The sequence below is a fragment of the Lacerta agilis genome, chromosome 3, assembly GCF_009819535.1.
Source record: "Lacerta agilis isolate rLacAgi1 chromosome 3, rLacAgi1.pri, whole genome shotgun sequence".
In the NCBI taxonomy this organism is placed as follows: Eukaryota; Metazoa; Chordata; class Lepidosauria; order Squamata; family Lacertidae; genus Lacerta; species Lacerta agilis.
Genome location: NC_046314.1, coordinates 80,036,120 through 80,054,225, shown reverse-complemented (window position 1 = coordinate 80,054,225; position 18,106 = coordinate 80,036,120). Strand labels below are relative to the sequence as shown.

General features: G+C 39.1%; 1 protein-coding gene across 9 annotated transcripts in view; it reads right to left on the bottom strand.

Moving 5' to 3' along the window:
* Positions 1–60: 60 nt before the first annotated feature.
* The window catches only part of BIRC6 (baculoviral IAP repeat containing 6), a 137,569-nt gene continuing 119,523 nt past the window's right edge, over positions 61–18,106 (bottom strand). For all 9 annotated transcript variants that reach the window (XM_033144475.1, XM_033144477.1, XM_033144479.1 and 6 more), the window contains 9 exons: positions 17,792–18,002; positions 15,632–15,777; positions 13,999–14,109; positions 10,918–11,135; positions 9,505–9,666; positions 8,881–8,958; positions 7,539–7,727; positions 2,245–2,379; positions 61–748 (listed from right to left, as the gene is read on the bottom strand). In XM_033144475.1, the coding sequence (XP_033000366.1) occupies positions 569–748; positions 2,245–2,379; positions 7,539–7,727; positions 8,881–8,958; positions 9,505–9,666; positions 10,918–11,135; positions 13,999–14,109; positions 15,632–15,777; positions 17,792–18,002 (1,430 nt within the window). In that variant the 3' untranslated portion in view covers positions 61–568. The remainder of the gene's footprint in view (positions 749–2,244; positions 2,380–7,538; positions 7,728–8,880; positions 8,959–9,504; positions 9,667–10,917; positions 11,136–13,998; positions 14,110–15,631; positions 15,778–17,791; positions 18,003–18,106) is intronic.

The following is an 18,106-nucleotide window of genomic DNA, read 5'->3' as shown; positions in this document are numbered from 1 at the left end:
ACAAGTGCAAGTCTCCAACTATAATGAATGGCAGATTATTTTAAAAAAGGTACCAGTAAATCATAAGAGGGAGCATGTCCATTTGACCTTTATTGAAGTATACAGGAGGTTCCTTTTAGAAATCAAATATGAGAATGGAGATATGGCCAAACGTAAAATCTATCAAATTCATTGAAAACTGTCCGACTTTAAATAGCTGTAAGAATGACCAATATATATTCTTTGTTACAACCGCCCTCACTCTACAAGTAAAAAAAAAATTATAAACATTCAGTAAACATTCTTTCCTAAGGTAGCTTCCCTTATATAGCAGTGATTTATCCATTCTTGTATACATAACTTTTTAAACATACCAATCAGTGGTTCTCACAATTGGAAATAAAAGCACAAAAAAGTTTACACTCTTGTACAGGTAAATAAAAGATCATCTTGAATTAATCTGTATATCCTGAAGGGCATAGTATAGTTTCATTACCTATTACATAATTAGCTTCTTAGATACAAATATTGACATATTTGGCTTGTGCTTCAAAGCCTCGTGTGTCTATCAAGTCCATGTCAACGCAGCTCATAATTTGAAGTCACTTGGGAGGTCTTTACTGCTGCTCGGTTTGACTTGCTCGTGCAACAGAGCATCCTCAGCACTTGTCATGGCACTGCATTTCTCAGCTGAATCATCAGCATCTGGGTCCAGGCCTTCGGGACAGGGGAGTTTCTGAAGCTCTTCCCGCAGTTGAGCTGTGTGACGCTGTGCGCATACAAATTCATAGTGAGGAAAGGGGCTCACAGCGATTTAGGTGCAGTCATACTGCGATACTTTCACAGACAAAATGAGAAACTGCTGTAATAAAAGCTTTGGAGTCTTCATGTGGTGATAGATGTTGATATTTTTGCTATTCCCTACTACTTGTGGGAGCTGTCGGAAAATTATTAATTAAGAGTAACTCTGTGCAGCAGGTCTTTGTGCTCATATCATAAAGCAAGAACCAGTTCTGAAAGCAGCACAGGGGATTTCAGTAGAACCCACTTTGAACCTTTAGACCTACCCTTAAGACCTTCTGGGTCAATGCAACAAACTCGTGGGTGGGGATGTTGGGGTGGGTTCACCACGCAGGCACAGCAGCACCATATGAGCTATTTAAGCCCAGTTCTAATAATGCTTGAACAGGGTTATAGACTCTAGCGTATAGGTGTGCCTGCAATGTGCAGAACTATGCCATTGGTTTTCTACAAACCTTGCCTGTTGTATTTAAACCACACACAAAATGAATTAGGGTATGTCTTAGTAAAGCTATTGCATGCCATATACCTCGATGACTGGACAGCTGACATTCACACTTGCAGACATCAAAGTGATGAAGAGTATGTGTGTTTGGATTAACGCTTTGCCATTGCCCATGTTTGCTCTATCCACATGCCAAGATCGCATAAGGCTATGCAGGTGGATGGGGCTCCTATGGCCCTCCAGATATTGTTAAGACTACAATTTCCATCACCTTTGCCCTTTGCCTATGCTGGCTGGGGCTGATGGTAGTTGGGAGTCCAACAACCTCTGCAGACCATAGATTTCTTGTGCTATAGGCAAGGATTTGCAAGTGCAACTATGTTTTATTTAAATAGCTTGGGTGACAGACTAGTTGGAGGACTAGCTTCAAAATGCAAATATTAATACAGAAAATATAACCAGACCAACAACGAAAGCTAGTAGTTTGTGATTTGGCCAACCTGTTGTTGAAAGTAGCAGGCCCCACAGCTGCCCCTTTTACCCTTTGAAACATTTAGTAAGGCAAAATGTATGACATGACACTGGGTTGTGAGCTTCCACATCCCTGCTCCTCTCAACTGGCTGCTGTTGGCAGGAATGGGAAAACTTAGTTGTGCCTTATTAATCACTAATGGAGGCAAGATGTAGGGGACACAGAGCTGCTACTCTCCCCTGACACAGATGAAACTCCTTTTTGTCACAGATCCTGTTTCTAGAACTGCAAAGTTAACACAGGGGAAAAACTGCTTTAAATAAAAATGGATGCAAGTTAGTTGATGCATTCCAGTATGTTCTAATTACAAGAAAGGCATACGGTGGTGGGAGGAGCAAGAAAAATGTGGATGCAGATTTTTTACTTTTTTTTGTAAAGTGCCATCATCTTCCTAAATGTTTTAAACAGCTCTTATGACTGAAGTTAGTAGTCAGGCTCAAAAAGGTTTTACTGAATCATGGGCAGTAATCTCATCTGTGAACCTTACCTTTAGAGCGGCAGCGTGATGAGACATAGTCCTGCCTACCCGTTTATCGCTGCTGTATTGTTGTATATCTGCTATCCACTCCTCACACTGAGCCATGATTTCTACTCTCTTCAAGTAGAAGTGTTTGTGTATAACCTGTAAAAAGGCAGAGTGAAGGTTAAAAAGACAGTGGTACAAATTACTGAACTGTAACACCATTTTAATTACAGGTGGGTAGCCGTGTTGGTCTGCCATAGTCGAAACAAAATAGAAAATTCTTTCCAGTAGCACCTTAGAGACCAACTAAGTTTGTTCTTGGCATGAGCTTTCGTGTGCATGCACACTTCTTCAGATACCATTTTAATTGTGCACCCTCTGCTAACAAACGGACAAGCTTTGACTGTATTACTCTGCTGCTGCATGAATCTGAAGTTAAAGCACCATATTTAGATACCAGAAATGGCCAACTATATGATGCAAAAGTAACAACTGTTTAGACCTATCGTGTTCTGATGTATCATTATAATATACTTGGAGAATGTCCTCAATTCTTTGCCGTGTTTCCTTCTTTTGTGGGAAAAGCCATATATATCTGAACAGACTGAAATAATGTGCTTAATATGCACATAAACAAAGATGCCTCTAGGTGATGTCTCTTGGGACATCTTGAGGTTGTGGGATCAAATGGGTTACTATCCAGGTTTTTGCAAAAGTAGAAATTCCCTTAATTGCAAACCCAATTGGCTTCTGCCAATTTTAATAAAAATCAATATTTATCATGAATAAATGGTATCTTCACTTGAATACCAAAGGGGTGATTTATAATTGCAGATTAATGTGAGCTAGATTAAAATTTGGCATTTTGCCAAAACTAGATCAGAAATCCAAATATGCATCCAACATAGAAATATAAAATATCAGCAAAATTCTCTAATAAGAACAATACTTTTTAAAATAATTTCAGTATTTAAAAATTACCAGACAAGTCAACATTTATGTTCTCTTCTTAAGGGCAAACATATCCACAAATGAATAAAAAAGTGTGTTAGCATACTTATTGTACGTATTGGCTCTCTTGTATAATATTTACAGGCTCTCTTGCTGTAGTAAGTAATACTAATTTCATTGGGCAGACTGATATTTGTGCAGTAAGTTCCCCATTATGATTATTTATATTTAACAAATACAACAGTGTCCCAGAACTTTTACACACTTAAAGGGAAGCTGTACCTCAGTTTAAACATTTTAACCGATATTTGTGTGTGTGTTTGTGACATTAAATCAAATTACCTAATCTGTTCAACAAATTATTTTTAAAATTCCATTTAAACAAAAGCATGGAATGGCTTCAGATAGTGTTTCTGTATTTAACACATACAGTGGTGCCCCGCTAGACGAAAATAATTCGTCCCGCGAAAATTTTCGTCTAGCGGGGTTTTCGTCTTGCGGAGCGGCAATGGGAGCCGCGCTCCGCAAAACGGAAAAAAAAAAGACGAAATTTTTTCGTCTTGCGAGGCAGCCCCATAGACTTTTTCGTCTAGCGGGGCAGCCTCCCGCTAGACGAATGCTTTCGTCTAGCGAGTTTTTCGTCTAGCGAGGCATTCGTCTAGCGGGGTACCACTGTACAGTGGTACCTCAGGTTACAGACGCTTCAGGTTACAGACTCCGCTAACCCAGAAATAGTACCTCGGGTTAAGAACTTTGCTTCAGGATAAGAACAGAAATCGCTTGGGGGCAGTGGGAGGCCCCATTAGCTAAAGTGGTACCTCCGGTTAAGAACAGTTTCAGGTTAAGAATGGACCTCCAGAACGAATTAAATTCTGAACCCGAGGTACCACTGTATTTGATAGTCAATTTGGTAAATGAGCTTTTTATTTTAATCAGTAAATTTATTACTGGTTTAAATCTCTATTTTATCTGAAATAAAACAGATGCTTATTCTGATTTACCTCTGTGGCAGTATATACATGTACACACTGACTCTCATAACTAAAAAGCAATTTGGAGCAGAACACAAGATCAAGTGCAATCCTACTTCTTCTGCGGTGTTATCAATTCTTTTTGCCTTTCAACAGGGTTAAACTTGGACTAGCACCGAATTTAACAATGGCTAAAAACAGCTGCTTTCAAAATCCTCATATTAACAATGAACTTTAATTACCAATGAATAGAACTGGTAAATGAAGGCAGGGGGCTTTCTGAAAGCATATGATCCTGTGGCACAATCCACATATTTCCATTAGGTTAATGTCTGAAACTGGACAGTTTGCATGGTAAGGCAGTTTACATACCTGCAGCCACCAGAAAGCTAAGATAACAAGCATTATTGTACCCAGTACAATTATGTACTGTGTAATATGTACATATATACAAATGTGTCTGCATTTTGTGGGTGCTATAATTAATACTATACAGAAATATCTACTGTAACAATGGAGGCCTCTTGGATTTCACATCCCCTTTACATAATTGCATATGTGGCTGGCAAATGGATGGTGGGAGGCAAGAGAATTTGTTGTTTTGGGACTTGAACAAATCCAAGGTAGTGTATTATCAACTCCTGCCCCAGATTCAAGCCTGCAAGGTCACTTCCAAGTCTGGCAATAAGCCAAGAAGAATGGGAACCTACATCTAATACAGAGAAAGGGCCAAGTATGTATTTTAGTAGAGTGTCTTAAGTGCTTCATAGCCTTAAAAAGCAGAAGCTAGTGTGCTGGCTTGTCCTTGCCACGCTATGAAGGGTCAAAGGCATTTTTAGTGTAGCACTGAGTCTGAGACTCTTCATTATTCTACTTACAGCAAGTGAAGTGCAAAGGGAGGAAATCACAAGGGAGTGTCTGTGAGTAGGGTTTAATTACTTCTTCAGCAAAAAGCATTACTGGCATTCTTATGGTGCCCCCTGACCATAAGAAGAAGTTAAATTTTTCACTGCAATCTTTATCTACTAGTCATGAACACTAATCTTGTTGCAGGAAAGGACAGGAGGGGTATTGCTCAGGCCTAGGATATTATTATGTGTGCCTTGTTAGGATTTTAGCATCACCTCTGCTGCTAAAGCACACAGCATAATATGTCTGTTGTAATTCTCTTACTGACTGAGTTCAGCGTGAGAAAGGAAGTCTGTGTTTTATCTCTTGCTACCATGTGATAGGCATGCCTGGCGTGCTCTGGTCCATGGGGTCACGAAGAGTCGGACACGACTGAACCATGTGATGTTATTGTATTTTTTTCTTTCGCTTCTGGTTCTCAGTGGAGTAAGAAGCAAGATGCCTAGTTTTGTTCTGGGAGCAGAGAAACAGAGAATGTACTTTGCAAATAGCCTTTAATAAACTAGCTTTAGATCTACTTTTGGCTTATTCTTTCCTACTGCGATATGCAGAGATCGTGCGTGCTTTTCTTCTCATCGGAGAGGAGTTGCATATTTCTGGCCTCTGGACTGTTCGGCTTCGGCAGTCAGGGAGTGGCCACAAAGAAGTGCCTGGAGTCTGGGGCAGTTTGGTGTTTGCCCTGACTGCATTTCTAACATATGGCCAATATAGCGTGTGCACTAGTCAAGTTTATAACCTGTAACCTGCCCATAAAATGCAAAAAGTCCTGTTGGCTATGAACAAAACATAATTTTTTATAATTCAAATTTATAGCTCATTTTTTATGTAAGTGGTTTAAAAATTAGGTAAAGGTATGTGGGAAGACATACTGCAACCATAACATGAGACTGGCTCCCCCCGCCCCAAGGTAACTTTCTAGGCATGTCTGTATCACTGTTATTCCATTAATCACCCTTGGTCCAATTTCCTTGGATGCTAGGCAAGGTACTAAATTCCCTACTGCAAAATAACCTTAATTTTTGACATGTACACCTTTATAGTCAATTAGAGGCATGAAATTATCAAGGAAAATTTATGACAAATGTCAGAACTCTCGCTTGGCTACATTATTAGCCAATTTATTAGCAGTATCAAGTATCATTGGGGAGGAAGTAGATCACAGCCTGATGGCATCTTAATTAAAATACTGAAATAAAAGGGAATCTAGATGAATTACTACTAGCAATAGAAACTATTTTTCTTCAGACTCAGGTTTTGTTTCCCCCCGCATTAACCAAACCAAACAGAGAAGTTCCCTGTGGCCATTTTCACATTCAGGGGAAAAGGGAGAAACACTACATACCAACATTAGAAAGAAAATTAAGCTATTCAGCTGTTCATATTTGTCAACTATTTCCATTTCCCACACAATCCTCACTTTAAGCACACCAATATGGGATGGATTCACAGTTTGAGATGCAATTAGTATTTTTCCCCCTCCTCAAACATTTTTTTGGTTAAAGTTGATAGGCAGAATAGGTATTTTAAGATGGAAGCAGTTATCCTGACCAAAACAGGTTTTGCAAAGGTATATAAGGGCTGTATGTGAACTCGTGCATTTGACATTACTTTAAATTGCACCTACCTGACTATTCAAAATTTGACTCTGGCAATGTGGCACACAGTGGCAACCCACATTCAATTCTAACTGTGAGACAATTATTGTATTGATATGTTTTCTGTAACACAGAACTCAGAAACTGATGACCAGGATGGGGCCCCACAAATACCAGGTTTGATTACAACCCAGGCTTTATTTGTCCTTGCTACCAACAGGTCTTCTGGGATTGCGCAGATGACTTTAAGATGACATAAGGATTCCTATACAGAAGCTTGAGGAAGGCAAGAAATAGAAGGAAACTCTCCTGCTGTGTCTTCCTTCCTTTCATGTGCTGGAAGATGTGGATAAACAAGAGTTTCTTCTGCTGTTTCTAACATTCTCCATACATCTGCCTCCGAAGAGCCTTCTGCAGTTGCTAAAAGTCTTTGAGTCATGGGGTCTCTTTTCACTTGTGCAGCAATTTTGGAGAAGGGAAGAAAGAGCAGGGGAAACTCCTGTTACTTTTTTCCTTTTCCTAACTGGAAAACAAGCAGTCTGTCACAGGCTACTGGGAGACTTCACAGGCATAGGCAAACTGCGGCCCTCCAGATGTTTGGGACTACAAATCCCATCATCCCTAGCTAACAGGACCAGTGGTCAGGGATGATGGGAACTGGAGGGTCGGAGTTTGCCTATGCCTGCCTCAGAGGGACAAATACACCTTCTTGCCTGTCCTGCTTTTGGGCTTCCCAGAGACATCTAGTTGGTCAATGTGAGAAAATGGATACTGGATTGGTTCTTAACGTGACTTTTTGATCCCTATCCCTGTTAACAAGGTAACAGATATTTCTCAGGATTCTACATTTAAAATGGGTAGATCATAAGCAGGTATGGCACAAAGCACTAACCTCTTTAAAACACGGTGAAGGATTTCTGATTTGCTCAAGCATAGCCCATTTGACTGTTGCTTGCCGTATATTTCCATCGTATTCTCTGGAACTCTGTGTGCCGCTTGGAGTCCCTCTCGATCTTTCATATCCTGGTTCATTGAAATAGGGCTCTGCAACTAATATGAGGGATTGCACAGACACCAATACCTGTGGACAGACACAATTGAAAGAGTTTGCAAGCAGTAAAAAGAACAAAACAAACCATTGCCAAGGTCAAAACAATAAAAAACAACCTAAACCTTTCCTCTTATTGTCAAACTTTTGCATAGATTGACCCAATGGTGGCAATGCTTTGCACCTGCCATTTGCAGTGCCAAAGAAGCATCTATATTTGTTTCAATGGATTCTATTTAACAATACAATGGACCATTACTATGTTTGAACATTAAAAGTTAAAATATTTAAATATGGCCATTGAATGTATATACATGAATGTACATATGAATATAATACATTCATTTTCAATTAGTAATTACGCTATGGCTGTTGAACAAAGCTCTTGCCATTTGCTAATGTTAATCAATACTAGGTTAAAGTCTGGAAAAGCCAATCTTAGTCCTTTAAGGTTTTGCTCTTGAGGTCTTGACAAATTCATTTAAATGCTTTATTTGCTAGGATTATGCTTGATAAATATAATTATATGATCACAAGCATATTAATATTAATATGACACCACATATTAATATTAATATGGCACTTAACTGCAGCAGCCAAGTTGAATAAGGGAATATTTACATAAAGTAAATTAATATTGGGGAAGCATGATTCAGTGGTGGATATTTAGTGTACATTAATACGAGCAGTTAATACAGTTTGGAGTTAACATCATAACATCAATATAGAAAGAAAATTAGGTCATCAGATTGCAATTTTACAACAGTAAGCTGAATATATTTAAGGTATATCCTAGAACTGAGAAAATTACAAAAGCATTTCATTTTAACTTGAACACACATACTAATTCCTCATATTGGAAAGTAAAGCATATTGCAATAGCTCAAAAAAATCAATATAAATATATAGACTGGCACCTCATAATTCTCAAACATACTTTCCAAAGTATGAGCTGCACCAACTCCCCAATTTTCAGGATTATTATTATTTTGTACCGCTGCATATAAAATGTGCTGAAGTAAATACAAGATCATCGAATGACAATTAAGATTGTCCCACATGTGTTTATTTTAAATGATATCAGAGAACAAGGTGCAGTGCTGGAAAAACTTGCAGAAAAAACTTGTGTTTTCTGAATTATTTACACACCCACCCTCCTGCTTCTGAACTGAAGAAAGCCACATACTTGTAAAAAGCTTGATGTCTGGGGATTCCACTTCTCTTCTGGTCTTCCATGCCAGGTGTTAAGAATACTTAAGCAAACCTGAAGATAAAGGTTTTGAACAGTTATATATATATAAATATCAGTACATGGTTGCAATGTATACATTATGGTTCTAATCCACAGATTAATGGTTTTCATATATGAGTTGACTGGTGCTGTCTAAACCAACATCGTCATCCCTATTCTGTTTTCAGTAGAGCACGATCCCTCTTTCATTACTACAGTACAGTTTGCTTCCAGAAAGGCAATCCATACATGGGTGCCTGCTTCCATTCACTGACAAGCTTTTGTGAGACACTGCCAGGCAACTGGACTATATCCTACAGTAAAGCAGAAAGGCTTCTTGAAAAAATAAATCAACGTGTTACCGTATTTACTCAAGCATAATGTGCCATCAAATCTAATGTGCACCTTAGTTTTCGCAACATAATTTGGCCAAAAAAGGTGAGCATAAGATTCAAGTAAATATAGTATATGGTTACCCATGTAAGTTGAGCTAAGCTATCCATAAGTACCTATTTACTCAGAATGGCTAGAAATTGTTTCAACCACATTAGCCTGCAATAAAATAGCAAAACTATTTACCTTGCCATCATTGTAAAGATTTGGATTGAATCTCACACTGTGTCCTCCAGTTGTTTCCAGATTTACAAGTGGAGGTGAATTAGGATAGTCTTGCGGAAAATACACATCAAATTCAAAACAGCCATTTGCATAAGGTGTGTCTGCTGGGCCAGTTATCAAAACCTTTTGAAAGAGACAAATAACGTTATAGCAACCAGCTTGGGAAACTAGTATATCATATGCAACACATTAGAACTAGGGTTGGACAAATCCTGTCAGTTTCTGTTTCTCTCATCTTCTCATTTTTCCATTCTTGCATCCACTTTGCCCCATTTCTGAATTACATAGTGATATTTTAAAAAGAAGTCTGCACAAAAATCTATGTGTTTTTGCAAGGAATTGAGTATTACAGTGGTACCTCATGTTGCGAATGGGATCCGTTCCAGGGCTCCGTTCACAACATGAGCATAACACAACATGAAGTGCTGCGTCTGCGAATGTGCGAGGCGCAATTCGGTGCTCCTGCGCGTGCGCATATCGCTGAACCTGGAAGTAACCCGTTCCGTTACTTCCGGGTTCAACGCATTCATATCCCATGACAAACGCAACACGCAGCGGCCATAACGTGAGGTATGACTGTATAAGCATTTGTGTGCTCTCTTTTGCTTGTGGATGATTTTGAAGGACAGCTGTATTTGGTTTGCAGATTGGTTTTGGGAAGTGCAAATTAAGCGGTTCTGCATTTTTTATATGAACTAAACACATTTTCCCTCTGTCTCTAATTAGAACTGCAAGTGCCCACTGGACAAGGTCTTATTCTAGAGAAATATCATTGACAAGTCCAATGCTATCTTGCATGTTTACTCCCTCAACAAAGAACATAGCCCCTCTGCCCATAAGCCACATGATCTTCTCCAGGACCCCCACTTCTTCTAGGATTCTAGTGTCACACCTGCACATCTTTCCCTCTCTCCTCCATCCTCAACTTCGTTTCCTTGAATCAAAGAGTAGTAAACATTTAGCAAAGGGGGGGGGGGTGAGTATCAGGCAGCCTGTGGGCCAAATCTAACTGTCAACCAAGAAGTAAAAATAAAATAAAAGGCACAACAGAAACAGCAACTGTTGCAAGAAGACTTACCAATAGGCTAATTTGGTAGGAAAGTTTGTGTCCCTCCATCCCCACCCCAGCTAGAGAGAACTTCTGGCAAAAAATAGGTGCTGAACAGGCTTTTAGGAAGATGCACTTTTTCAAATTTATCATCAATGCCTTGGAAGTTTCTGAAGTGGAGGCGAGCAGGAGCAGTACATTAAAAAGTCCCCTCTCCTTCTCCAAGTCCCGTAGAAGCAGAATAAATCATGCAAAATAAGCATTAACATGATTTAGACACATCAGGGACCGCTGCTTTTATTGGAACACAAGTCTGATTTGTTTACCTTCATGATGTCTAGTCTCTCCTCATCACAGCGGACAAAGACACTGGATGAAGAGGAAAGAGGCAGCGATGTAGAAAGTGTTACAGCTTCTTGAGCAAGACGTCTGGCTCTGGCAGCACTGTTTGCATCACTAGCATTTTTCACCTGTGACATGTAGTGGTAATTTACTTTAAACACTAGTTTTCCATCGTCATCTTCTGAAACCATCTCAAAGGTATCTAAAGGAGTGAAAAGTAACATTTTAATTTATTAGAATATAATTAAATTGTATGAAGTATCAAAATCAATGGAAAAATCAGTCTGTATATAAATATTTCATTTCCCCCCTCCCCATAGCAACAAGCAATTCAAAACAGTAAGATTGTTCCCATTGTTAAAAGATATGTAAGATACCTTGCTAGTCTTGCTAACACACACTATTATACTAAAATTATTCTAATTGGGCATTATTAAAGAGTCAATTGACAATAGTGTGAAACTGCATTATTGATAAATGATCATAGGAGAAAACAAAATCAACACATTATACTTTATAGACCAAAATTACATCGCTAGGTCTCCTGAACTTATTTTCTGTCCCATTAGCAGAATTCAGCTTACCAGCTTCGCAGGTATTTATGCAATTAACTGCAAACATCATTACTCTTCCTTACCCCAAATATACAAGCAATTTTTTTACACTATACAAACCAAGCAGCAACTAACAGAGAGCAAGCTGATGTATGTGGAACATCTGAATACGCTAAAGGGGGGGATGTATCAGTTCTAAGCATCAGTATTATCATTAGCCATATGGAGCTTGTACAAGACAAGAAACATAACCAAGCAGAGGACTTTCAGAAATAGGGTTACAAAACAAGGCTGGTTTAATTGCCACACAAACCATTGTTTACTTTCATTATTGTCCTTAGTTAATGTGAAAAAAGAAGAACTGAAGAAAACTTAAAAATCAAGTTTTCACTAGCTAAAGCCCTTGAAGTCTAAAACAAGCTAATATCATGATCTTTCTAAGAGATTAACTAGTATCTTGGACAAACTCTAAAACACTGTCACTGGCTGATACATCTAGGACAAACTTTTTCAGCAGGGGGCCGGTCCACTGTCCCTCAGCCCTTGTGGGGGGCCAGACTATATTTTGAAAAAAAAAATGAACAAATTCCTCTGCCCCACAAATTACCCAGAGATGCATTTTAAATAAAAGGACACATTCTGATCATGTAAAAACACGCTGATTCCCGGATTGTCTGCGGGCCAGATTTAGAAGGTGATTGGGCCGCATCTGGCCCCTGGGCCTTAGTTTGGGGACCCCTGATCTAGGACCTCCCAAAGCTACTGATAAATGCTTATTTTTAAATATTCTCTCCTTGAGAAAGACAGCCACAGCATGACAAATCTGATGGGATTATTTGAAGATTATCTCCAGTATCTATGGATTGGCTGCTATGTTTCCTCATAAATGACAGAGCAGTCTTACTGCAAAAACCAGGAAAAGTTTACACATACCGACTTATTAACATGTTCTTCTGAGATCATAAACTATTTGTGCATTCTCTTTCAGCTTCAGACAACATCTCTAGGAAATTATCAGCAATTTTTCTGTGTAAAGTGTCTTTGTTCTGTTTTCTAAGCAAAAATTAAGACTGCATACTACTTAACCTTCGAATAGTAAGTACTGGTTCTGTCTGGTTTGCCAGCTACAGCCATTCCTGGACAGTGATAGCTTGACCACTGTAGTCCATGTACGGCTAATCTCAAGATTGGATTACTGCAGTGTCCTCTATGTGGGGTTGGTTCAGAAGCTCCAACTGGAGCAAAATGCAGCTGCCAGACTTCTTTTTGGAGGGGGGGGGGCACATGGCTGGCAACATGTGACACCACTGTTAAAACATTGGCACTGGCTTCCCATCTGCTACTGAGTCAGGTTTAAGGTTCTTATATTATAGGGTTGCCACCCGTGCCAGGGGCTGAAACAGAGCCAGGGCCTGGGTTACCTGAGCCACCACACTCACACCTTTTTTTTTAACCCCAGAAACATAGACATTTGCTTAAAATTGTAAAAATTCCCCCAGATGGGCATGTAGGACCTCCCCCCCAAAGTGGACATGTCCGAGATTTCCCAGATGTATGGCAACCCTACTATGTAAGTTCTGAATTACTTAGGTCCAGTGTACCTTAGGGACTGCCTAAACTTTTATACCCGGCTTGATCACAGAGACCATCTGCAGAGCTTTGCTGGTTATTGCTTAAAGTTGGCAAGGCATATCTGACAGCAACAAGAAACTGAGCCTTTAGTTCCTTCGGCCAATTCCTGTGAAATGCTCTGCCAATAGAGATTCAGCAGGTGCCCCCGTTTTAACCTTTAAATGCCTGCTGAGAACTTTTCTATGCCATCAAGCTTATGCGGGAAATTAAGAAAACATCTTTCTGTTGTTTATGGTGGTTGATGTTTTCTGATGTTATATTTTATAATTTTACATGGTTTCAATATATATAGGTATTCTGCTTGTAAACAGCTTTGATTTTTAAAGATTATATAATAAACATATAAATAAATGATCCACTAGCTTTCCAGAGATTTTGTACAGTGGAGTTACTAACACTTTTATATTTAGATACATTTACATTCCTCTAGCTCCACAAACCTGGGGCCTCCTCTTCACTCAAAAGATGTTGTAGAACTCCAACTCCCACCAGTCCCAGCAAGCATTACCAATGGCCAGGAATGAGGGGAGTTGTCATAAAAAAACATATGGGGGCACTACATTGGCTAACCCTGGTATAATTGGGCCTCTAACTGAGCCTAAGCAAATGTAACCAACAAATTTCTCTCTATTTGCTCTGCCTCCACTTTTTCTCATTTCTCATTCATCTGTAATTCATCCCGTGTAAAATTCTAGATTGTAAGCTTCCTAGGAACGGAATCCATCTTCGTGTGCTCATATGCACACTGAAGGCATGTAATATCTTCAATCTCTTACTCATGTTTATACACATAGATATGCAGGTTTTCCATTGTGACTGTGACCTCAGGCATGCATTTTGTGTTTCAATACAGAAGGTTCAGACTGATTTTCAGCTTACCAAACTGGAGCTTTTTCATTACAACCACATATTTTTCTTCAAGGGATCTTAAAACCGACAAGGGCTTGGGCTTCACAGCAGCTTTTTTAGAGTATTCAGCCAATTTTCTCTCTGTTGTGTAAGAAAAAAATCATATTAAAGAAACCGCATAAACCAAAACCGATTTATATGAAATTTATCTCACGTTTCCCTTTGGTCATGGGTGGGGAACCTCTAGCCTATGAGCAAATATTGGCTTGCCAAGGGTCCTATTTGGCACATGAGGCTGTTTTCGCTAAACTATCTCTATCTGCCCATTGGCTGATGTTACTGATGATGTCAGCTGATTGGGGGCATGGAGGGCAGGGTTTAATCCTGCACTGAATGTGTTCCTGCTCCCAGCAGGGAACACAAATGTGCAGCCAAGGAAGCAATATTTTCTGCCCCACCCATCAACTAATGAGCAGGGGTTAAAGCCCTTTGCAAAAGTGCTCTTTGGGAAATAGCTCTGTGCTTCTATTTTAAGGAAGCAGGTGGTAGGGGAGAGGAAAAAACAGCCTCTGCAATGTAGGCCTTCCCCCCCTCCCCCCAACTTCCTGCCACCCACTTAAAGGAGAAGTGCAGGGCTGCTTGTGAGAGCACTTTGGCTAAGGGATTTAAAACAGCACCCCCCTTACGCTTTTTGCAAAGGAGTTTCTGTTCCTCTTTCAGCCTATAGGTTCCCAAGGTCCCTCCCACCTGTCATAGTTGGCTCACAAAGCCAATCCTGTAAATGTGTAACCAAGATCTGACAATTTAACCTTCTATCATGCTTAATTTGGATCCAACCTATTTTTTGTTTAGTTCCAGTCGTACCATCAAAGTATTGATGAGGATGTTTTATAAGGAAAGGTTGTATGTGTCATTGACAAAAGCGTTTAAAAGTTTTGCCTCAACTGCGTTATTCACCTTGGTATCGCCCTGTGGAACTTGCTACCAAGGTAGCCCTGCTCGATGGTGGGAATTATAATAATACTGATATTTTTAAAGTAGTATAAATATTAAGAAACCAGTTGTTTTATCCATTTGCTTATATGTTTATTCTTGATGTGCCTCTTCTGCAAGAGGTCTAGAGAGCAGCAAAACGAGAACAAGCCTGGTGCCTCCCTGTTTGTTGAATGCTCTTCCCAGGGAGGTTTGCCTGGTGCTTTCGTTTAGTATCTTTTGGAGCCAGGCAAAAACATTCCTCTTCTCCTAGGCCTTTGGCTAATTAAACAATCTATGGCCTTTTAAACTGTGTGTGGTGGGATTATTGCTTTTGTTTGTTACTATTTTTGTGGTTTCATATTGTAAACGGCTATGTGATCCTTGGATGAAGGTCAGTATAGAGTAGTAGTAGTAGTAGTAGTAATTATTATTATTATTATTATTATTATTATTATTATTATTATTATTATTATTATTACTACTACTACTACTACTACTACTACTACTACCACCCCTGATTAACCATTCTTATATCCTTTTGTTGAAAGTCAGGTTGCTTTTACAGTTTATGTATATGTACATTTAAAGATTATTGTAATTAAATGGTGTATATAAATTGGTCAAGTAAATAAATAAATAAATACTCCAGGTAGGTCTGCGGCAAAGATATGCTGCTGACATTATTTACCTTGGTTTGCCTGGCGCAAACTTGTTGTAGCAGCATAAACTATCTCAGCAGTCCTTTGGATATCTGGTACCAAAAGCGTCAGTCCCTCTGGCTCTTGATCTGAAGTATCTGACTTCACTCCAGTTTTAGTCTTGTCCTTTTTAGACCTACAAAATAAGAAATGACTAGAGTTTTAGGGGAAACTGTCAATGGAAACATCAGAAATGCAAATTCCTTCTACTATCAATTGCTGTGCATTTGCCATTAAATATTTGTCAGGTGTATTTGTCATTAAATATATTAAAAAAATTGTCCAGTAGCACCTTAAAGACCAACTAAGTTTGTTCATTAAATATAAATACTTCCCAGCTCAGCAAAAGTGTGTTTAATGTTAAGGGAATGGTGGAAAGTATAATGTCAAGAGAAGAAATCCTGCCAAAATAAGAAATCTATACAGAACTTGGAGAATTTGGTTCAGGGTTCCTACTTAATTCATCCTGGACAACTCAGAAGCCTCATCTACAGTGTAGCAAGGTGCATATGCACAAGTGACTAGGCTTATGGTATATCAAGGGAAACTATAAAAAAGAACCTGGTATGTTTCTAAAAAGGAAATAAAAACAAAAACAAAATTATGTCTCACAAATTCTAGAAAAGTCAACCAGAATTTATAAAATGAAAACATTCTATAGCCAGCCAACAACATCCATTACATACAAACTTATAATCCATTAAATTTTATTAGGTGCTCAATGAAACAATATTATTGTCTTGTTGCTATTATGTTATGCATTTTTGTGTCTTTATATTCTAAACAGCCCTGTGATCCTTGACTGAAGGGTGATATAGAACATATTGGAATTATAATTGTAAAATGCTTAGAACCTCCTTTTTTACATTCAGCTCAAAGCATACTACTTTTGATTTCAAATGGACAGCTTCTTTTTCAGTTGACCTAAGCAGACTAAAATAGAACAAGCCCAACAGATTCTCCTCTAACCAAGCAGTTCCTAACCAAGATGAACTTTGGGATGCCCTATTCAAATTTCAGCTTTTAAAACTGGAATGGGAACCCTTTTTGGCTATGTGAGCCTGATCTTTATCACATGTAGCCTTGCAGGTCAAATTTGATGGGTGAGGCCACCCACCTGTCAATCAACTGACATCACAATGACATTACAATACATGGAATTTTTCACTGCAAAAAAAAAATATTGCCAGGACCTCTGGAGAAATCTCCAATTTCTCAGTGGAAGACTTGTCTGGAAAATGGAGTGCAACTATAATTCTGCTGTTGCCAGGCACGTCTTCCATCAAGAAATGGTCTCAGATCAACAGTGTCAACCTTTGTCAACAGACCTAACAGCAAAATTGTGCATGTGTTATTTCAAAAGCCTGGCAGACCTTAGGTGTTCTTCATTTTAACATTTTATATATGAACTATTAAAAAGCTATGCACTTGCTGCTCAGCTTCTAGGCTCATAGGCATAGAAGATCTGGCTGAAGTTTTGGGTCTTGACATAAACAAGCAAACTTGGTGATTGCCAACTCTGGAAACCAAGATATCATCAGGCAGAAGGGGTCTCTGGGATTACCTTCTAGTTAACAGTTGACAATAAACACAACTTCCTGTCCAAGACACTGGCAGATTCTGAGAGGGCAAGGAACTCTGGTCTAAAAACTCCAGTATCCTTGGTTAAATGCTGTCTTCTCAAAGCAGGTACCCTGTAGATGTTGTTGGACTCCAGTTCCCATCTGCCCAGTCAGCATGAATAATAAACTGGGATGATGGGAGTTGGGATTCCAATAATACCTGGAGAGTGCCAGGATAAGGAAGACTGGTTAAAAGACTGTCAGATGTGGACAGCTGTGAGAGAATTTTCATTAAAGATATGCCCTTTTTGCATTTTTGCACCCCAGTAAATACATACTGCAACCTGTGTTTAAGATAGGAAATAAACAATATATACTTTAGTTTAGTTGACAATGATGTGGTAAACCTGTGTCTTATTTATGTACAGGGAATTATTTTCCAAAAACACGCATTTAATTTTGAGAATACCCAACTTGCAGTCAGAAGTGGTACAGCACAGATACAAGTTTCTAACCTTAGTGAGAACAGTTCTGAGTGAAAATGGTAACACATGGTATTCTTAAAATGCTACGAGGTTAAGAAAATACCTCAGTCGGTTAGTATAAGTATCAACACACGTCTTCATTTTAGCCAACAGAGTTCCAACTGAAGTCTGGGACTCCAGTTGCTCTTCTTCCTCTTCTCCGTTTTCCCCAGACAGAGGCAGCAACAATGGCACCATAGATGTGCATGAAGCAATAGCTCGGAGAAGCTCTAACAGAGCTCTGTACAGGGGAACATGCCTGGCCATATCCAAAACTAGAAAAGAGGAAAAACAACATGGTTAAAATTCTAACCAACTAGATAACTCCTATGCAGCAGAAATAGTTACCTATCATTATCTAAATTTCTTTCCTGCCCCT